This window comes from Chroicocephalus ridibundus, chromosome 3, assembly GCF_963924245.1.
Source record: "Chroicocephalus ridibundus chromosome 3, bChrRid1.1, whole genome shotgun sequence".
Taxonomy (NCBI): domain Eukaryota; kingdom Metazoa; phylum Chordata; class Aves; order Charadriiformes; family Laridae; genus Chroicocephalus; species Chroicocephalus ridibundus.
This window is the reverse complement of record NC_086286.1, coordinates 60,847,324-60,870,384: the sequence shown is the minus strand read 5'-3', so window position 1 is coordinate 60,870,384 and position 23,061 is coordinate 60,847,324. Positions and strand designations below refer to the sequence as shown.

Below are 23,061 nucleotides of genomic sequence, written 5' to 3'. Positions count from 1 at the left end.
TTTAATGACAGCATCTCTCATTTGCTGAGAAATAACTCTGGAGAGAGAAAGGACTGGGCAGTGACCAGCGTTTTATTTACACAGGTCATGAGACATGTCATTTGGGTGATCTGTTCTTGTCAGGGAGTCCTTAATTAGAAAATTCCTAGAGAGAGCTCCTGCTCCCACTAGGTGCTTATTAAAATCTAAAGACAAAAGGAGTTAGTAGAAAAGCCTGAGGAATGGACGGAGAACTCGGGTTACACTGGAAGGCAAGAGTCAGCTGCTGCTAGCATAGAGAGAGGCACTCAGGATGGGATGCTGGATTTTGAATGAAAAACTCTCAGTGCTGTTATTAGTGAGTATTTTTAGCATTAAAAAAATCTAATTGGATATATATAAATATTTTAAGCTTGTTTAAAAGACATTTTATGGTTTGCTTACAGTAATACTCTCAAGCTTAATGTAAAACTTGCTATAAAATATTCAGCAGCCTTTTTATAACTAGTCTTAAAAACAATCTAAAGTCTTACTGTTTTATTTTTAATTATTTTTAAGTCCGTGTACTTTAGTCCTCAGATAAAGGGAACGGGGGTTTGCAATTGTAATTGAAATTATATTCTGAACTATTTTCAGAGGCTTTGTTGAATTGAGTACGGGGGGCAGAGAAAGGAATTTCCTCAGCTCCTAACTCCCTCCATTACTGGAATTCTTTAATTTTAGCTTTTATTGCCTTTTTAGAGACCAGGCTGAGCCCTGTGTTTAAGATCAAGTTTACCATCACACAGTAAATGTCATCTATAACCTCTGCTGGGGATATGGGGATAGGACTGTAATCCTGCATTTGCTAAAAGATAGCCTCATTCCAGCAGTCATTTGTGATTTCTATCATCTGTAATCAAGAATTGCATTGCACACTGATTTTGAAGTATCTCTCAGACACTTTTAAAACTATAACCATAACCACTTTTAGACGCATTAAAAAATACTGTAAGTATCACTAAACTGTAACCTGTCTGCTTTGTAGCTGGTGTGGCTGGGACTGAATTTCTATTTGTTTATTGATACCTTCCACTGGTACGAAGACCAAGATGCTTACATTTATACACGCATTATGCTGGGAGTAAGTACGAGTTTGATTGTTAAAGAGCTCCACAAGAAGAATGTATGCATAGTCTGATTTTATTTACATCCTCCGTAATAATATTCTTGATGCTTCAACAGTAATTTTCCCATATGAGAGTTTTATGTTAATATAGTCTTTTCTTTCTTTTGCTTTTCCTATACCAAGCTTGTAATTTAATTTCTTTATACTATTATATGCACAGTCAACCCTGGCTTGGGCAAGAGCTTCTGCAACGTGCCTTAATTTTAACTGCATGCTAATCCTGTTACCAGTCAGTAGAAACCTTATTTCATTCTTAAGAGGAGCAAGCATTGTAAGTACCATTTCTCCAATAGCCATATTATCCTCCCTTTTTTATTTCCGTAGTTTAGCAGTATTATCCATATCAAACATTTTCCAAGGAATTTTAATTTTTGATAGAGAAGTCTGTACACTATTGCTTAGTTATTAACATTTAAATTGTCGTTATTCATGACTGAAGGGAAACAAATGGCTTGTTTAACGCAGTGCTCTGAATGCAACACTGATTTTGGCAGCCGCTGCATAGCATGGTGTCATGAAGTGAAAAGTGAGGAGCTACAAAAAGCGGACGTAATAATGCAACTTGGCCAAATGGAGAAAATACATATCCATCATGTGTATTCTGTGTAGCTGCAAAGTGAAAATTGGAGAGAGAAAATGTACAGATAGATAAAAGTGTCACAAAGACAATAAGGAACACGTTTAAAACCGTCTGTGTGAGTGGCCACCATTCAGGTCTTCCTTTCTTGTAAACATGTGTTTTTGGAATGGAGTGGTCATCTGCTCAGAGGCATTTACATTAGCCTCAGCATCATGCATAGGAAGTATTTAAAGCTTTAGCTCTACTAGCTATAGCTTCAACTCGCAGTGAATTATTACAGTCAGAGCAATTCCAATACCACATGTTTGGGTAAAAAATCACTGATCACTTCATGACTCCAAGAACAACAGGAATTTAGAAGTCGTAATACTAATTCATTTTATTGTAAGCTGGTTCTTATTTCAGTTCTGCCTGTTTTTTTCCTTCAAAGTTTGAGTTGAATTTCCAGCAGTCTTTAGGCTGGGAATCAACACTGGTTTATAATTTTTGAGTCCAGGACCTGAGCATTTAAGAAAAAAAAGAAAAAAAAAAGAAGTTGTGTTGGATTTCTGAATCAGTTTGTGAATTAACATAAAATATTTGCATGCCCACTTAGATGCTGAGTAAGAACTCAGAGAACTGGGACTCTTCTTACAGATAATCAATATTTTGCTCTTCTGGACAATATTCTGCTCTTGAGGAGCGTGGTACAAAGCAACTTGACCGGCTCCAGCACGATCAGCACAGGGCTGGATCCAGTGACTCTCTGAGGAGGTGCTGTGTCTTGGCATTGTACCCCACGGTGTTCCAGAGTTTTGGAAGATTTATTAGCTGGGAAACAACGTGGAGAAATGCCAGGATCTTTGGCATGGCACTCTGCCAGGTCAAGCGAGCAATCCAGACACCCAAAACACCGTTCGGAGACTGAATTAGGTCCGCGAGGGCTGTCCAGGCTCCAGCAGAGTGTGTTAGCTTTGGCTGATGGCCCCAGGCTGGCTCCCAGCAGGCAGAGGCGCCCAGCTGGCCGTCAGCGCACCACCGTCCAGCGCTTCCAATAATGGGGAGACGGCTCAGTAACACATAAGCGTGCAGCCACCTGAGGTCTAGACAGCCTCCCCCTCCTGGGGTGCGCATTTCATGGAAGCTGCGAAAATGTTTTCATTGCAAGCTGGCCTTGCCAGAGGTTCAGCTGTGTTCATGCAGCTGAACCTAAGCTTGCGAAGCGGCGGTGGCCCAGCCTGGTGTCCTTATACCAGCAAATCAGTTAATCACCAGCCCAGAAAAAACACTCACAAATCACAGCTAAATGTAGCAGAGTTTTACCAAACCTGGTTTTGAGCCCCCACATAGGCTGAATAGCATAAGAAACCCTGGAGGGTCACTACGCCAAAAACAGTTACCTGAACCCCAACATTAAGGCTAACCCACAACTTGCACTGAATTCCTTCAACATTCCATTTTTAAATGTATTGAATGCCTCTCTTCTCCTCTCCAAAATGTGAGCTGTAAATAGTAATAGGAATGATGTAAAACAAGGTCTGCTTTTTCACCAAGTGCTGTGGAGGAGCACTGAGGAGACAGCTTGACAAAAGCATCGCATTTCACAAGATGGTTGCCTGTGGAATAGCTGTAAATGCAAGTAAGCTTTATTTTTATTTTCATTTTTTCTTCTTTGCCTTTGAACTGTTTTGAATTTCACAGTCATTCTGTCTAATGCTGTAATCCCCATCAGCTCTGAGACGTGCTATTTTAGTGCAATCATTTGGTGACTGCGGCTTTAAATAGGTGTAGGAGTCCCATCTGATTAACCACTTGTAACCTTTTTTCCTTGAGAAAAGTTTGACTGTTAAAATAAATAGTTTAATTTGTTAGTTAAGTTTGAATGTTAAAATAAACTTTCAACCTGAACAGTAACCATACTAAAATATAAAATATATAAAATATAAAATATAAAATATAAAATAAATAGCTGCCATTTAGTTAATGTGACCAACTTGTGTGCTCTTAACATTTAGTGTAAATAACTTTCATTAAATCCCTGAGAGTAGATGTTTGGGGAAATGACATAGCATTACAATCTGATTTCCTAAGGAAATGGTGCTTACGAGTCACACTGCTCGTCTGTCCACCACTACATCTTCTTCAATAATTTTTCCACCAGGTAATAAATTTAATCTGAATTTGAGATAAGAAGCTGTCTCAAAAACATTAAATTCCTAAATATTTTTTTTTTAAATAGGTGATGGGTACAGGGAACTAATGGCATCCTCGAGGGAATAACTGCATCCTGAGATGAAATGTTATCTGTTCTGCTGGTCCTAGTAACTCACTGAGCTATAGGCGTTCATTCGCTTGGCTGGGAAAAAGACATGGCACCTTCCTGTCCCCAACTTGGTAAAGGACCCGGAGAAGACTAAAGCTTGTAGGAAATCAGAGGACAGAGGAGATAATGTGAGGAAGAGGGATGTGCAAAGAAGGAAGGGGGACATAAGCACAAGGAGGAGCACTGATGAGGAAGGACATAAGCAGATAGAGATGGAGAGGTATCTGGGGCAGAGAGCTCTCTTAGAAAATGTGAAGGAGACCACAGGAGTTAATCAGGGTTATTTGCAAGCATAAGACCTTGCAGGGTAACAGTTCTGTCCCCAGGCTGTCAGGCTGGATCCTGGTCCCAATATTTTTTTCAGTCTACACGCTTTTGCGTGTATAGGCTGTTAGTGTCCCCACGCAGTGAGACAAGAATATGAAGTCAGGATTGCCATCAGGAATCAATAGCTAAAATTTGTCCCTTGTATGTAGTGCTAGAGAACTCAGAGGGGAAGGCTGGGGGATGAGAACATGCATCTTACAGTGTATTATGATGATTTACTTATCTGTCACATCCATTCATTTATCAGAGTTCAGTTTCAGTATAAAGCAGATTCCTACATAACGCAACATTGCTTCTCTAATTAACAAATCAACCCAAGAATGTAAATTAACCAACTTCCACTTGGTGTATAATTTGTCATGCCCCAAAAAGAAAGCAAAACTGCACAGTCAAACCTTTTACGTGTTTGGTTTTCACATTCATATAAAAATGTTTGCTAGTGCATTAAGGAGGACAGTTTGGGACGTGCAATTCTTATCAGAAAAGTGATTACTTTATGGCTTCAGTAATTCCAAGGAAAAAGGCACAGGAGCTGATAGGAAATGACAGAAAGCACCATTATTTAATTCTGTCACTCTCTAGGGAGAAAATAAGGGTTCATTGTTAGGTTGTTATTTGGGTTGTTTTTTTTTCCAGGCTATGAAATGGACAAACGGTCGATGAGATATTTGAGGAAGAAAATAAAATACAGGGAAGTCTAATGAACAAAACATGAAAACTTATGAACTCATGCTTCCCTAACAGACAATTAGAAACAGCTATCATATTTGGGAAAACACTACATCACTGTATAGTCAGATTTGTGTAAAGAATGGCCAGAAACTCAGTTGCCTGAATTAAATTTCCAACACATAAAAAACCCACAATCTACACATATCTTGTGACAGAAAAGCGATGCTTCAGAGTAGAGAGGTACCCACAAGTATATTGAGACTCTTTTTATGGAACCTAATAGTGTTAAAATGATGCGTAAATAGATGCCATTTCCCTCTCAATTGATACATTATTTATCCAAGTACTATATTGCCTTTTGTTACACAAAAACATAGTCCACTCCTATTAGTCTACTGCAATTTAGTAATTCCTAGTTAAATGAATGTTCTCCCCTTTATGATCAATAGCCTAAATGTGGCAGCAAGAATTTAAACCAATTTGCAGATCAGATCAGTAAGCTTAGCCTCGCAATATAGAATTGTTGACTCCCTTATTTTAAAAGTAACATGTATTCATCTCAGCTTGCCAGGTGGTGTTATTCCAGCATATTTATTTAATAGCGTGCTAAAAATAGTCAGTGCAGCATTAGTATTGTCTGGCTTCTAACAGGCCGCCAGCTCAGCTGAGGTGCGCATGGCCTTGGAAAAAGTACATCTGTACCTTTAATTTTTCATCAGCTCTAATACAAATTCAAGAGCAGGCTTTAATTGGTCAGGTCATAAAGGGATATAATTAGAGACTAGTGGAAGAGGGAAGTTGGAGGAAAGAGAGAGAGTAAACAATGCTATCTATAATCAAGGGCATCATTGAAAATTCAGTAAAGGGAATTCTGCTTAGTTTGGCTTCCTGCATTCTGCATGCCTGTCTGTGATAAGAGCTGTCTGGGAGTTATTCACCCACTAATAAATCTTCCTTATAGACCTGTAACTCTGCTAGAATAAAATCATAGTTTCATGCACTCTGTTTGATCAGTGCAAATCATTCTATGCTTTCTAATGCAAAAGAGACTTTTCAGTTGAGAGGCGGTTGTCTGAAACCTAAAGATATCTACAAGAGACAGTAAATAATGTTTTGTACAACTCCTCCCTCTTACCCTAATATGAGGGTATGTTTTTACCCTCATAAGAGAGTATATTCTAAAGTGGGGAGTGTTGGGGGGGGATAGGTTTTGGGGTTTTTTTACTTTGGCATATGGTGCACATTTTGAAGAGCAAACTGCTTCTTGTGATGTTTTTATGTTTGCAGAAAAGTTATATAGATATATTGTTCCAAAAGTCTTTTGAATGATGATATGAATAAAGCTTAAGCAACTAAGGGCAAGTAGGGGAAGGACAGTGAGGTTCTTTGTAGTTACGCTATTTGAAATGGTGGTTCCTTCTCCTTAAAAATTACAGTGGCGCAATTTTCTTTAAAAACATGCAAAATGCAGACAGAAGGATCGTGATGCCAGGTGTGTTTGGCTTCTGCCAAGCACTGAGAAATCTGTAGCTACAAATACCAGAACACCTTTCTATTTTCAAGCACATTTTGGTAGTGGTGGCTATGTGAAGGGCTTTGGTGGTCTGAGTAACATTTTTGTGTAAGCGATGAAGTTTTCAGGGAAGCAGATGCTTGTCTTCAAAAGAGGTTTAGCTGATATCTCAGTGTTGTACTTCCAGAAATTGCAAAAAATCAAATTTCCATTAAACTGCATTTTTTTTTCAGTGAGATTGTTTAAATCCAGACTTAGTGCAAGTCCTAGGTAGGGAACTACATTAAATTAAAGATTATAAGCTTCCAGCTAGGATAGAAAATTGTCCAAGTCATGTTCTTCTTTGATGTTTATAACCAGTCTAAAAAAAACCAGATCCAATGCAAGTATGTGTGTGGTCACTGTTGTTGTAATTTTTACATAACCTGCACATTTTTAGTCCACAAAGACAGCATGAAGCTGAATTAAGTTTCTGCGTAACCAGAAAAGGCGCAAGGCAGTGGGTGGCAAAACAACTCAGGCTTGGTCGCGGACAGAATTCCCCATGCCTGGGTCAGCTGCTCGCAAAGCCGTGCTCTTCACTGTGGGCAGAAAGGCCAGGAATCGACCCTTGGATTTTAACATGATGGGTTGGTTAACCAAAACATTTAACCGCTAGCAGCAAGCTCCAATTTGATTATTATCCTGTACAGGCATCCAGAAAGAGAGAGAGTGAAATCTTGTCCTCAGATAAACACATGCAATTTGTGTTTAGTTCAATGAGAGTTGTGCATGCTTCACTGAAGGCACAATTGGCTGAATAAGACTAGCTAAATCGACCAGACTTTCAAGATAATTTAATTACATCTCTTTGTATTTAAGAATATGTACAGTAAACATCATGCTCTAATAGCAACCCTTTTCCTCCCTCTCTTCTTCCAATAAAACCTTTTATTTGATCTCAGAGGTCGACTAGATAGAACATCTCCGGGTCAAATACAAACTAATGTATGTTAAGTGCTTCAGAGGTTCCAGATGTTGTTTAAAACAACAGTCAAAATCCTTCAGTCTGCATGAACAGTTATAAAAAAGAACTTTGTTTAAAAGATTGCATGATTTATTCCATACTTTATATTTGGTCATGCAGAATGAGGAAAAAATTGAACTGAAAATCCTGAGAGGTAGTACCTTAAACTTTGCCCTCACGGTTAACTTATCTACGTGGTGCAGGGAAAAAACCCACAACAGTTATAAGCTCAGATCTCAGAAATCTGCATATTAATTTTGGAATTGCTTAGTAAATTCTATACACTGCAGATGCAAAGGACCTTCAGAAAATGCACTTTAGGGATGTAAAAGATTTTCGCTAATGGCAATGTATCCAGTGCCAGACTTTTTAGTCTGTTACAACCATTGTACATTAAATGAACCACACTGAAAATGGAATTAGATCTTTGCATTACTCTTACCATCCAGCTATAATTCACTTTTAGATTGCATCATTTTTTCCTAGCAGCACACAAAAAACCATGAGAAGTATTAATCTAATAACACTCTAGGCAATATTTAAGATCATGGGAGGCTCAGGTAAACAAACATATTCAGCACATCATTAGTTTGAATGTTAATATTTTCCAGTGTATCATTATGCTCCGTATGTTAACAGCTACCACAGAATAGCTTGCAGAAAAGACCTCTCCAGTTCATTCTGGAAGTCTTCCACACTTGTAGTATCCTCTACCTGTTAGATGAAAGCTGGAAGGAGTGTCACCCAAAAGGGAAGATGTGGTAAATCCCAAAGAATCCCAAAGAGGGTATGATGATGTTTCCATTGACAGTAACACAGTAAAGCAGAACAATACGCAGATGGACAAACCAGTGTTCTCTGGTAGCCTACAGGAAAATTCTTATTAAGTTAAGCTGCAGAAAGTGGATCTCTTCTTCCAGGGAAAAGTTGCAACATGATTACCCTTCATTAAACCTTAGGACTGACACCTTCTTGGGAAGCTATGTCTACTCAACCCACAGTTTTTTTCTGTTCAAGATTGCAAATACTCTGTTATGAAATGTGGACCTCTGCCTGGAAGAAACTACCACCTCATTTCATTCTCAACACTCAGCATATACCAGATAGCACTAGGTTTTCTGTCACTGCTGGCACGACTGGAATTTGTACAAATCATGTACAATCCTGCACTTTGAGAAAAGTGCAAGATTTCATAGCCTTCTAAACAACAGAAACGTCACCATGTCAGATGAAGTTTTTGCAATCTGCAGAAAAATCTATGTGTTTTGAAGGTGAAAGAGAGAAAGTGTGTTATGCTCTGAACACAGATTCGAACAGCCCCCTCTAATGTTGCTATTTTAAGTGAGCAAGGATAGTCCCAAATTTGCAGTTTATATGCTGCAGGGAGCCCTTGGTAAAACAACACTATGGATCACAACTGTATGAAACTCACCTGGTCCCAAGGCTATGGTGACTATTACATCATATTGGAGTTACAAAGAGCATGCTGCAGGTAGGGGCAAGAGGCCCAAGAACCATTACTGATTGCACCAGTAATCACTAGCAGATGCCAAGATATAAATGGTCAGTAGAAGTCCACTCAGATTCATTGTCAGGGCTTTCCATCCATCCTTTGAAAGTTTTCTCTCCTCTTTCCCTCAGTCCGGTACCAGACTACACGTAACTCCACAACCTACCGCAGACAGCGTCCATTACCCCACGCTCCCGTGCTCCAAGTGAGCTCTTTCAGATGTCAGAGAAATCAGGTCCTCATCAAGCAATGACTTGGTTCCCTTCCAGCTGGATCCGATAACATCCTTACCAGGCCAAAACATCTGTTCTGAAAGGAGCCCCTTGTAGAAACAGCTCCCCCTCCTTCCCACTCAGCACTTAAAAGTGCTGTTACACTTAAATACATAAACGGTGTTTATATACTGCTTATACATCAGTTGTACGCTGGGGAACAGATTGCCACAGCCCCCACACAGCTGCCACCTAAACCCTGCAGCTCAGAGCCTCTCAGCCTTTGGGGTTTTGACAGTCTGAATCCACACATCTCACTCCAATCGCTGCTTGTGGTCTTGTGCAACTTTCCTTCCAGTGTCCCAGCGCTGCCGAGGTGCTGGGAGCACCCTCTCATGCGCAGGCTCCAGGGAGCCTCTCCTGCCTGATGTTGGCCACGTTGTTTCACATGCAGCACCTAATCCATAACAACGTCCGCAGGACATGCCAGGTCACTGAGTCCAATACCCTCTAATGCTCACAGTCACGTCATGTATGCTATTTCATAAAATGACCAACCTTCAGCTGAAAGCTGCTTAGATTGCTTGATCCCATTATCCCATTTATTGAAAGGTTATTTGAGAGTCTCATTCCTTTGATGGCTTGAATCTGTCTTCTAATTTCCAGGCTCATTTTATCTCTGGGCAGTTCATACCCATTTGGATTCAGTCTCCATTCTGCGGAAGCTATTCCAGCTTGTATAAATAATTTATTAATCATTGGGCCAAAGATTCAGAAAAAATGGGAGCTTGATTTTGCATTTTGGGTGCTCAGGATATTCACTTGGGATGCCTGTGTCAATAAATATTTGATTATTTTTATTAAGGGTTTCATCAGGAGACTGCTCACAAGAGAAAAACCATTCAGCCCGGTGACTAGGACATGTGATTCGATTTAAAGCCCTACTTTAAATTTAATGTAACAAGGATTTTAAAATAGGTCTTTCATCTCCCAGTGAGTATCTAAGCATGGGGCAATGAGGTGAAGTAGGTGTTAGGGATTGGTGCTGGGAAGTCCCTAAGCTAACATTATATTTTGAACGAAGTGCAACCCGACAGTCAACCAACCACAGCACATCTACTGCTCTAGAAGGATCACCTCAGAAGAACAGAGTGAAAATAACCTCTCTCCAGCTGATGATGGGAAGAGTACAATCTTCTACCTTTTTGCAGTGGCTATTTCCATGTTCAGCATCCTACCTTAACTCGTATTCCCATGCCCACAGCTCTCCCCAGGTGCTGCAGAGGAGCTGGACTCCAGCATGCAGAGAGAGGGAGCTCACTAAGTGGATAGGCACCTAAAAGACTTAGCAATTCCAAAGTCCTTATGCATTTAATCTTGTGTTTTCATCTATGATTACAAAGGGCCTAGCACAGTAAAACATTACTTTTGTGCAAATAGTTGCAATTAAAAAAAAGAAATAAAAAAGAAGAGAGAGGAAAGAAGAAAAAAGGAAGAAGAAAGAGGAAAGGAAGAGAAGAGAAGAGAAGAGAAGAGAAGAGAAGAGAAGAGAAGAGAAGAGAAGAGAAGAGAAGAGAAGAGAAGAGAAGAGAAGAGAAGAGAAGAGAAGAGAAGAGAAGAGAAGAGGAGAAAAAAAATAAAAATTAAAAGAAACAAAAGGAAAAAAGGGAAGAAAAAAGCAAAAGGAAAAAAGAATCTTCTTTTGAGAGAATATTTTTCAGGGAAGCAGATCATATTTAGTTTACTACAAATACTGCCTTTTAGAAAGGGTTTTTAAATGGTCAGGGACAGGAACAGATAAACACTGAAGGAGAGATGATAACGGGAAGCTAATTGCAAAAACTAGAAATAGCATATCCTAATAGCTCTACTTGTAAGCATATAATTGTTTTTCATTGTCATTTTTTCATCCTTTGGCATTTAATATTTTGCATTAATTACAACTTTCCTGTAATGGATTTGAGAATCTCTCATATTGAATATTGAAACTCTGCACCTAGCATGATTACAGCTTTATCTATGTTAGCCAATAGTAAAACAAGTCCTTCCTTTTTCCCTCTTTTGAAATTGTCACCTTTCCACTCAGGAAAAGGATTACAAGGGAGTTCTTACTTCACTCTAAGGCATTTTTCTAAACTGACCATTTCATATACCTTTTGGGAGCAGGCCAGAAGTAGAGGTGATATATCATGCCCAGGATAAATCGTATCTAACGCTGTGATTCAGATTTCTCCCTTAAAATCATATTTCCTGTGGCTTACACGGGATCCACCTGCGTAAAGTAATGCTATAGCTACTAAACGGGGGGACAGACAGGATGCATCTTATTGGGGACAGATTTTGGATGCATCTCTTAAATATCCCTAGTGCAAGTTGCGAACCGATTTATGCCTAAAATGGACAAGTTACTGTCTTGCCTAGCAGTATTAGACCACGGCACATCCTAGTATATTAATAAAAAATTCTAATCAGTTTACCTCATTTTGAACCATTTAAAATCACAGGCAACCCCTTTTAGATCATCTCTCAAGAGGTCCTCCTTTGATGACACTGAAGACTGCAGGGCACTTGGCTGTAAACATGGGAGCTGACCCTGGAGCTGTCCCTCTCCTCTATAATGTGAAGCAGTTGCTTCATATTAGACGTGTACTTGATAAAATTTTCCTTTTATTGTCAACTTAATCCATGCAAAGCTCTCAACTTACGCCCAAGCTTCTCAAATTGTTTGTAGTGTGCTTAATGAAGTTCCTTCTGGCACTGTGGACACGTGCAAATGTGTCTGTAATTTCACACCACTCTTTCTCTCATGCAGCCATCCATATAGTTGCCCACTTTATCAACATCGAGCGGTATCATACCAGCCAGTTGAAGGAAGCTGGGCCGTTACGGAATAAACTTTCTGGCCTTGGCAAGAGCCCAAATGAAAGCTACTTGAACCCAATCAGGACCTATGAAACGGTAAGCTGTCACTTTTTGGTTTTCCTCATCTAAAAAGTTTTCCTCTGTGGATTCTATTGTCGGTAAAACTGTATTTCAAAGCCTTTTAACCAGAGCGAGAAGGTGCTGCCAAAGGTTAACCTCAATTTCAGATGAAAACACTTACTCAGAGCTGCAATTTTCAGGTTACTAAGCTCAAAGAAATGTCTACAGTATTTTAATTAGTTTGTCAGGAGACAGCTGAGGGGGGAGGAGGATAAGGAGTGTTGTGAATAGTAGACAATGAAATGAACCTGCAAAGAGCTTAAAATTAAGCTAAACTAAACTACCAATACATGGAACAAATACAACTTCTTTCCAGAAAAACAAAAAACAAAACAAAACAAAACCAAAACAAAAACCCAACAGCAATAACACTTAACAATATTTCTTTCACAGTTGCTATTTGTCTCTCCCCGTGGTCGTGCAGTACCTTCCCAATCTGAGGGCTGATTTTGCCCTGTTACATGTCGAGTGTGGCTGCCCAGGGGGGAGCACGTGCAAAACTACCCGCGGGCTTCCTGCATACAGGAAGCAGCGCACGGGGAAGGGGCACTGCTGTGCGCTCTCCAGAGCCAAGCAGGACTATGGGTATCTCAGCCCTGCAAATAAATGGTTTTGCTTGCTTTGGGGGAAAAAGGTGCCTCCTTTCCACTTCCTTGGCTATCTCGCAACAGTGTTGTAAGCTCTTCCTTACAATACTCATACCATAAAGGAAAAATGACCCTTTCTGCAAGGTGTGCACGTAAAACGTGCAAAAGTTAATCAGCTTCTTCCTTATTCCATTACGCTATATATCACGTTTTTGTTGTATGTTTGCTTTTGTATATTGTTATATACTCCAGGGTTGAAATGGCCCTGGTGCGACTCCCACACACACTGTTCCTGCTCTTTAGAAAATTCCCACACAGCCAGCATGCAATAAAGACTGCTGGAACACCATGGAGTAGGGCTCTTCTTATCAGTGGAGTGCTCCACTGAAACAAGAAACCAAGTGAGGCGATGCCTGGACAACAAGCAGTAGGATTCAATAGTGCTTTCCAGTTACAAGGCATTTTGTCCTGCTTTTTCTCAGTTCCTTTCCAGTTTAGATAGTATGATATTTGCATCTTTCAAAACAAACAAGCAAACAGTTCTCAAGTTTGAAGAAAATCAAGCACATTAATGGTCTCAGTGGTATGAATACAAAAGTCTTGATGTTAGTGTTGATGAAGCAGTCGGGTCCATCAGAAGAGGACAGCAAGCCAAGGGCTCAGCTGCAGTGTCTTTCAGCACACCCAGTGCCCGCTCTCACCGCATGCACGTGAGATGTTCCCCAGGAACAAAACCAAGCTCACAGCTCTCAATGAGATCCTACCATCTTTCAGCACGCATTTTTTTCTCTCCTCACTCAGCCATGGTGATATACTTGGGAAGTAGGCCTCTAATTAACATTAAGATCCTATATACCCTTGAGAAGGAAGGCTAGCATTTTTTGAGATCCTTTGCCATATTTCTCACAGTAATGTGCCCCACAATTACCTTCCAATTTACAGCCTAGATTTTACTCTAACAACTAATATTTATATTTCTTTTATCGCCCACTTGTGTCTCAGTAGCTACACTCAGAATTAATAAATTATGAAGGAAAGCAAATAAAAGATTGCTTCTAACTTCAGAGAAGAAAGTTCTGAGAGAAACAATTCAGGCTTTCTTTTCAGTTTCATCCTACCCCTGTAGTAGCAATGTACTAAGTGTCTTTGACATTTTTCCTTGTTTCATCTCAACATTCAAACTAGCCACTGTAGTGGAAATGTTGAAAATATCACCTAGATCAATCCTGTTAATATGTAATAGGATCTGAACACACTCTTCACAGGCACCAATTTGAAAAAGTACTGTGTGCTGTCAAGTGTGAACATTTGAAAGAATGATTTTACTGTAAAAAGTGACTGTAAAAATGGCATTGTGGAATTTTATCACCTCTAGGATTTCCATATCAAATGAGTGCACTTTACAAGTACAATATAGGGCTTTTTTCCTCCTAGTGTATTAAGCTGTAGAACCAACTCAGGATCCAGAAGGCATGCTGAGTTACTCCATTCCTGCGCATCAGCACCAGCAAAACAGATATATATGCTTTGCAGGCCAAATGGGGACTTCATTTACACTCTGCTGGCATATTTAGATAGAGCCTCATCTTGCATGTGAAATTTTTACTGCTGTTCTTCACAAATTGCACTTTATAACTGAGATCAGCCTCTGACTGTTGTGTTCAAAATACATCTTCATTCTCACTTCAGTTTATTTTGGTGGGTTTAGACAGATGTAACGGACCTGTGCTGATGTCTGTGAGTCATGAACAAGAAGGAACACGTTCTAGCCTGGCATATTAATGTTTCATCATGGACAAGCATAAAAATGTAAACATAAATATGTCTTTTAAAAAATAAACCCAAGTATTATCCAACCTATCTCCAGGTAAATGTAAGGAACAGGTAAATGAGATATGCTGTTTAGGTAAATGAAAGCATGCCATTTTTATACACGATTTCAGGGCTGCTAAAAACCCACAAACTTTGAAGCAAAATAAGCATAAAAAAGCCCTACACCTTTATGATTGCAGGTGTCTTAGCACCTCACTTTATCGCCCTCACATGAATAAGCTGGTTTCTAGTGCTGTTTTGCTTATTCCATCTCTAGGTTTAATCTTCTAATTTCTCTAACCATTCTCCTTTTTTTTCTGAGACATTTTTACATGAGCAAAATAGATACAAGTACTAATGAAACTGTCTAATTTCCTCCTTTCTATTCCTGAAACAAGTAAGTGGCAGCAAACATTTATACATCTGTCTGGGACAAGCCTGAGTGGAAATAGAGCAGAGGGTCGTTTTTCCATGCTCTTCTGTAGTAAAATGGAGGCGTGCCCTGCCTTGTGCCCTGCCTCTGTGTCTTGTTCTGGTTTTTTTCCTATGCTGGAAATATATCTTAGATTTTGGTGTCATATGTAATAGCAGCAACAATAACAATAGCAACAGAAGTGTAATAAAAATAACAATTACAGCAGCAATAACTACTAATACTGATATTGGATACTGTATTCTTATTCCAGAACACAACAGGAGAGGTACTAACCACCGTAGCTGGAATAACTGGAGTTGTGATAACTGTGGCTTTAATTCTGATCATGACTTCATCCACTGAGCTGATCAGAAGGTCATGCTATGAGTTGTTCTGGTATACACATCACCTCTTTGTGGTTTTCTTCATTGGTTTAATAACCCATGGTATGGGGTAAGTGTCTGCATAAGCTACATGGGGTATATGTACACAGTTAAAATGAAACACGATTGAAATCTATAATCCTGTGCTTTTCTATTAACAAACTGCTGGGATCTTTGCTTGGAGACAGAATGCAAACTGAAAGCATTTTGAAATTAAAACACACCACTTTTCTGAGGATTAAAAGTGTGTTTTAGTTCTTTCAACCACTCTTCTACCATCTTACAACCTGTATCTTATCAATGCATCAGTCTGAATGAACTTTCACCCCTGGGAACTGAGGGCATTACAGATTAGGAATCAAACCTTTGTGGGTTCAAATTAATGAAGGATCGACCTTATGCTCATAGCTCTTGTAAGGCATTTTGCAAGAGACCTTGTCCAACCTTGACAAGCATGTCAGCTACCCTATGGTGGATGTGCCTGTACTCATGCTCCTCTGCACACATAAATGTAAAGCAGCACTGACCTCCTTTCTCTGTGGGGAAAAGAACCCCAAATTTCCTCACCATAGAGAAATACTGTGCAGTAGCTGCAGGCACTATATTACAAACCAGGTTTAAATGACTACAGTAACAAACAACTCCAGTTCATGACTAGCCCAGTCAGGTGGCTTTTGTGGTGAGGGATGACTCTCAGGTTGCTGATTGTCTCCCTGTTCCTCAGCACAAGAGGAAGGTCCATCCTCTTGGTACAGGGCTCTGGTTCTTACATTGAGGGACAGCAGAGTCAGGGGAGCCTCCCTGAGAAGCTCACAGGTTGATAAATCCCCCGTCGATGCAGAGTGACCACTGACATCTTCTGCTTCTTCTCCCTTGTGTGTTTTCCCCCATTTCCCTTTCTCATTTCTTTGCAATAGTGTAATGTGAATCTACAGCGACGCATCTACATTCACATTTTAATTTGGATAGGGAGTGCAGTTTTGAGGTAAATCTCATGGTCCTCCTCACCTCCTAGGTCTGGCTTATACCATGGCACAATCCCTGGACTGCATAACACGGTGTTTTGGGATGAAAACACACTGACAGGAACCCAGCTCTGTGTGCCAAGCGCTAACAAGTGACCCATTCACAGGACCAAAACAGACCTAGTCCTAAGCCCTGGGTAGCCCTCAAACGTGTTCAGTGCCAGGCCCTCGGCAAAGACTGCTGTGCTCCGTAGATGTTTTCCTGCTGACTATCTAGCGTACACACGGCCTCAGGCTGTAGTAAAGCTTTTCGGATTTGAAGACAAGAGTCACTTGGTGTTATCATAATACCCTTTTTATGTCTGTGTCATAAAACATTCAGATGGCATCGCCCACCACTAAAGTACGTAGAGATCACTACTCTTGGACACAGAGGAACTTCCACAGCGGTGCATGCGTGTGCCTGTTCTCTGGAGGTACATGGCATCACCACGGGGCAGGGAACAGGCCGGTACAATGTTTTGTGGTGTGTTACTTTTCCCACTCCTTTCCTTGCAATTTGAGAGCTGCCACATTCAGTTTGGCTTTGAATGTTCCTGAAATTGGCCCAATTAATTAGTCCCAAGTTTCAGAGGCACAGCTGCAAATGCTGTAAACTGTATCCTGGCCTGATTAAAATGGTCCCCTCCCCTCTCTCTCTAGCAAATTTTTTTGAATCCAATTCCAGACAACTGTATTGAACCCTTTAAACCTTCAGCTTTGTAAGCTCCCTCCGCCTAGCCAGCTGATCGGCAGTCCTCAGCAAGAGACGTCCACGAAAAGGGGACACTTATTTAACAGCCCTATCAACAGCACTCGGTGAGGGCGCTGCTTGCTGCGGGCCGGGAGTGCACTGCAGCAGAGCACCTCCCTCTGCCCCCAGCACATCCCCACCGCGACCCCATTTAAGAAAAGGAGTCAAACCCCAAGGTTTCATCCTCTTCCCATCCCTTCCTCCTTCCCAGATGACTGAACAGAACTCACTCAAGCCTACCTCCTTTTTTGTCTTTCTGTCTGAACTGGTGGCAGACGATGACACTGCCATGTAAAAGGCATCAGCACTTATCTCCTATGTCTCTTCTTAGACTAGTGGGCAGGACAAGATAATGTTGTAGAGCCAAAGTAAGCATGGAATGGAAAATTTGGAGAAACAATATGAAACAAACAGGGTTTCCCCATAAAAATCTTCCTTCTCTACCCATAATCAACACCAGCTGAAACCCATTAAACTGAACAGTCAGGATTGATATGTTTGGGAAAATTCACATCATTAACACTCTCAGAAGTAAAGAAGCTAGAATTTAATATGTTTAGAGAGTATACGTCTAATTAAAGTCCTCCAACTTTACTTGCAGCTTTAAAAAATGCATTTAGAAAGCAGCAAAGGAAAGAGAAGTCTGTCACTATTAAATTTTATTATTTTTCCAAACAATACCAGATGCTTATATACAGAGGAGGTCAAAGTGTCCGCTGCAAAGAACTTGGAAATCATTCTAATTTTGCCACAAACAGCAAAATGTACATTTTCTATGCAAGGACTCTCCACACTTCAGCTGCATTGATGTATACCAATACTATAACACACTTCTTGCATCAGGTCAAAAAGTCATGGCAAAGCTAAAGGAAAGGTAATTTGAACAGGAGAGCAGAACAAGGTTGAAATGGCCAGTTCTTGAACTTTCAGTTCTTGAACTTTCAGTTATCTCTGAATCTGCATTCAACTAGTAGTGCAAAACCTACAGATCCACAGAAATCTTGCAAAGAATCATACCACTGATGAACATTTTTGGTTTAAGTCAGCTTGTCCGAGGTCAGACGCCTCAGAGTCTGCTGCTTCACAATGTGACTTACTGTAAAGATCACTACTTGGAATGGGAGAACGCCACTCAGTGCCCTTTGCCACAGTTTTCCGGCAACAAACCTGTGGTAAGAGTGATTATTGTCTTCTGTTTTTAACTTAATGTCCTTCCTTCGGAGGCCAAATATCTTAGGGAGCAGGGGGCTGGAGTGTATGTTAGTGACTGGTGCTTACTGTTATGTTTAGAGAGTAGTGTTACACTTCTGTTCTACAATCTCTCCCTGTGCATTAAGATAGTGATCCCGACATCCTCTATAATCAGCATAGACAGGTACAGATGAAGCGTGATGTGTAAAATTTTGGTATTAATAAAAAAAAGTATTTCTGGAAGATCCTTTAGTTAGGTAACACTCCCTTTGAAGGGTATGGATTTCAGAATTGTACTCTAAAATCTGTTGTGTACATTTACTTTTAAGTATTCAGTCTCACCAATATCCTTGATATGTTCATTGCATAAACATAGACTCCAAGCGAAAACCTTATGAGGCTAGAGATACAGAAAATACAATTGAACAATAAAGCTAGGGATGCAAATTAATATTATTATTTTAACTAATAGTACTTTAATATGGATAGTCTAAATACCAAGGGAGAATAAGTTAGAGATAAAATTATGTCCTTGCTTTGGGCCACATCCTTCATATCGTCCAGCCTTGATGTCTTAAGTTAGGTAAAAGGGAGAGAATTTTAAACAATGAATTATGAAAGGGAAAGGCGAAACGCAGGAAAAATGTCCCACGGAAGGGTGGGTTTGCTGCAACAAGATTGCAAATCCACAGGGGGTAATTAAGTAGCAGACTTGTACAGTATGTCAGATGTCTAGCATCCAAACAAAATCATTTAACATTTACAGCTCAAGATTTAGCTTGCTCATATGCAAGTTTTTGTTGTTTCTTCCAAAAAGAGAAAACATACCAAAGGAAATCTTATAGTAAGGGAGAAAAATTAGCATTCAGTGTCTTGTAGCTCTTTTAATGGCTGACATAGATTTTTCTTAAACTAAACTATTGTTAGCCACTCTCCAACCCGCATATTAATGAGAAAATGAATGCCTCTCTAAAAATTTCAGCTACAATGTCGCCATAAAAATCAATACATGGCTACGCACCATGAATACAGACACAAGCTTGCTTCCAACAGCATGTCTTGACATTCATTATCATAAAGCTAACTGGAGAGAACTTCCACTTCTCCGTGTTAAACCTATTTTGCCACACTTTCCTGCATACCCAAGGCCATACTTGCAAAGGCACATTACTTTAAATGAATTGTGATAATACCATATGGCATATAGATCATCTATAAGAACAGTGCTTTGCTGGATGGGTAACGTGCTATGGTGTGATACCTGCTAGACACCGCAGTTAGCACAAATTCATTCAGAGGCTAAAAAGCCGTGGCGACACTTGCGCAGCACTGGCAGGGGCCGGTGCAGATGGGACTGAGCAGGGAGGGGACAGCCTTGTGCACTGCTGGGATTGCGTGAGGGGACACTGGAGCGCATGCCCCTCTGGCCACTGCTCTTGGGGGAGGCTACCATGGTGGCTCAGTCATGCCACATCTGCTCCCCTGCCCCATATTTCAGCAGGTAGGAGACTGATCTGGCTCCCACCGAGTACGATGAAACGCTTGTGTTGCACCTGGGGCATCCAGACTTTTATCCTCACAGTGTCTCCTGAGCCATCATCACTGCCTCATCTCAGTTCATTCTCATTAAAGGAGGAAACACCACTTGGGCAAGAATAGCGATGCCCTGATTAGTTGGCCAGGAGCTGTGTTGCCTGGCAGCCCCTCCCTCCTGGTGGATGCCCTGTTGTCCCATCCCAGCCAAAAGATATTTTGGATTGAATGCTCCGTTGCACTGGAGCGATGGCACGTTTGAAATCTCAGCTGAGCTCTCCCACAGGGTAGCCTGCAGCCTTAACATTCCTGTCACGTGCTTTTATTTACAGGTAGCACAAATGGAAGGGAGGAAAAACAGGTCTCATCATTATTGTGGCTTGATATATGCAAATATATTCAAGACATGTGAGATTACCCACTGTGCAGAGACACCTGTAGTATTTAGGGACAACGGATGTGTTGAGTTTCTGCTTTAACTGAGAATCTTCTGGCTTATGCTGGTTTATTCCCATTATTAAATCATGCATTTTTTAAAATTTAATTTTCAAGACTTAACCTTGGGAAATTGCCACTCCATCCTCTTAGTACTTTCTAAGTAAGCCACATAATTTTATGGCTTGCTTCTCATAAAAGATACTTTATAACCCCTGTTACCCAGCTTGTGGACAAAAGTCAATGTTTCAGCAAGTAAAGTTACACTTTTGAGATTTTAAAAGCCACATGATTGTGGAGTCCAGTTTGCTAGAATGAGCTGGGTAATTAACAACACTGGAAATAAAACAGTATCTCTTCTAGAAAAAAAATAATTAAAATCATGAAGATTCAATTACATGTAATTATCTCAGCTATCAGTGCAACTCAGTGAAATCATCGGCTAGTATACTTGAATAGCCAAGTATCTTTGATTGTTACAGTGATCAGTAGATACGATTAGCAAGTACAAGCACGGCAATCATCTGCAACACTTAAAGTATGACCAGCTTAGTATCCTAGATCAAAAAAACACATTTATTGATACAGAGCTGACTAATGGATTAAATGGAAATATATCCCATTCCTCTAATTGAATATTTGGGACTTAATGTTTTCTCATGCAGCATCAGAAAAATCACAGCTGACAAGAAGCGCTACTCCTATCTGACCCTTCTGAAATATTTCAGACTTTGAAGAGCAAAAAAATAGTAAGGCTATGGGTAATATTGTATAAACGTATGCATCTATACATCTTCAGCTCCAATGACGTCTATACGTAACACCTAAATAGATTAATCCTTTTGCCTTTTAGTAGGAAAAGATTTTAAAGGACTCTTCTTGGCCAGAATACAGATAGATATTAGCACTGCTTTTGGAGTGCATCTGTGAAGGAGTCCCATATGTCTGTTCCACAAGAAAGCCAGAACTGCTAGAGTAGCAACAGAAATACTCTCCTGAGAAAGGCAAACCCGAAAATCACAGAAGAGAAATCAAATAATTTCATTTTAGGCTACCTGCTGATTTAAACCAGAAATGCAAAGTATTTTTCTAGAAACTAAAATAAATGTTGGGTTTTTAATGTGCAACTTTCCACAGGCTTGGAAGTGGGTTTTAAGTCCTGTGGTGCTGTATATCTGTGAAAGAATTGTTAGATTTTGGAGATTTCGACAGGAGGTGGTCATTACTAAGGTAGGTAACGTAGCTTGCATGTCTGCATAAAAAAAAGTGGTGTCGATGACTTTTTTTATCTTTTATAGGTAGCTCCTTTATATTATGACCTCATTTTTCACTCCTAGCTTCAGCAGCTCTTATATCGTTACCATGGTTTCAGCCAAGTATTGATTTTAGGTTTTGCATTTATTCCAACAGCAAGTCCTTAAGAATATTCCATACGGGACCCAATTTGATTAATGAAGTACCAGACTTATAAGGCTACACCACCATAACGCAATCCTCTGTGCAGAGGTGCTCTCTTTGTACTGAACCGAAAACCATCTTCCACTGCAGTAAATGGCGGAGATGCATCTTTGCAGGACTTTGACTTTAAAATCTGGAGCCTTCCAAGCAGATTAAGGGTTATATTATCAGTTAGCACAAATAGTTGAAGCTTCATTAATACCACTGTAACAATTTATCCCAGTTGTAAATATCTCTGTGTGCTAAGGGCCTATTTAAGTCACAGCCGAATGGATGAGGAATGCTGTGATTGAAGCAGTCAAGCTCACACGTATCAAGTCGGCGATCAGAAACAGGCTTATCTTGTGTGAGGGGAAAAGCATGTCGGATAAGTCTTGCTGCTGATTTCATAGAGTGGCTGTGATCTGAGAATCTCAGTATACTATGTGTGACACATAAAACTGTCTGCTTAACTGAGATTACCTCTTAATAAAAGTATATTAGAATTGAGCTCACTCGCCTTTTTTCTTCTTGCCAAACCAACAATAATCTCACACGTGTTAATTGTGTTACATGAGAGCAAAACTGGGAAATTATTCCAGTCTATTAAGGAATACTTTTGCATAGGCTTTATGAAGATAGAAAGCTGACAAGCTGTTGAATTGTTACAGCCTTTCCTCTGCCTTTTACACTCACAAAGCAAGCTGTCCCACGATAGACACTGTACGTGCTCCTAAGCTATTGGCCAGCACCAGCACTGCAACATGCAGTTTAGACCATAATGTACAAGACATTTAAAAGTTACTCTGCATCCCGATTTGCATTACCTTGTGGTTGAATTCAAGTAGAAATGATTGCAAAGTCACCTGTAACCTAGTAGAAACAAACAGTTACTCTCCTGCAGGAAAATAAAACAGGTCCTTTTATTCCTGTTTAGGTAGTGACACATTCCTCTGGAGTCCTTGAGCTTCACATGAAGAAACATGGCTTTAAAATGGGACCCGGTCAGTATATCTTCCTACAGTGCCCGTCTATCTCACAGCTGGAGTGGCACCCTTTCACTCTCACCTCAGCTCCTGAGGAGGACTTCTTCAGCATTCATGTACGGGTCGTCGGAGATTGGACTGCATCCCTCTTCAAGGCCTTCGGAGCTGAGGAAAAAGCTTTCAAGGAACTGTGGATGTTACCAAGGTTGGAATTGCAAACAATACCTTTTAAAATGTTAATTTTACATTTTAAAATAAATGTTAACATTTTAA

The 23,061-nt window shown here is 40.2% G+C and overlaps 1 protein-coding gene across 3 annotated transcripts in view; it reads left to right on the top strand.

The window, feature by feature from the left end:
• Positions 1-213: 213 nt before the first annotated feature.
• NOX3 (NADPH oxidase 3) overlaps positions 214-23,061 on the top strand; it is a 57,553-nt gene continuing 34,705 nt past the window's right edge. For 2 of the 3 annotated variants that reach the window (XM_063331048.1, XM_063331047.1), the window contains exons 1-9: positions 214-337; positions 1,007-1,102; positions 1,308-1,418; positions 3,261-3,345; positions 12,082-12,227; positions 15,337-15,518; positions 18,249-18,378; positions 21,503-21,599; positions 22,744-22,993. In XM_063331048.1, the coding sequence (XP_063187118.1) occupies positions 293-337; positions 1,007-1,102; positions 1,308-1,418; positions 3,261-3,345; positions 12,082-12,227; positions 15,337-15,518; positions 18,249-18,378; positions 21,503-21,599; positions 22,744-22,993 (1,142 nt within the window). In that variant the 5' untranslated portion in view covers positions 214-292. The remainder of the gene's footprint in view (positions 338-1,006; positions 1,103-1,307; positions 1,419-3,260; positions 3,346-12,081; positions 12,228-15,336; positions 15,519-18,248; positions 18,379-21,502; positions 21,600-22,743; positions 22,994-23,061) is intronic. The other variant, XM_063331049.1, reaches the window with a different exon arrangement.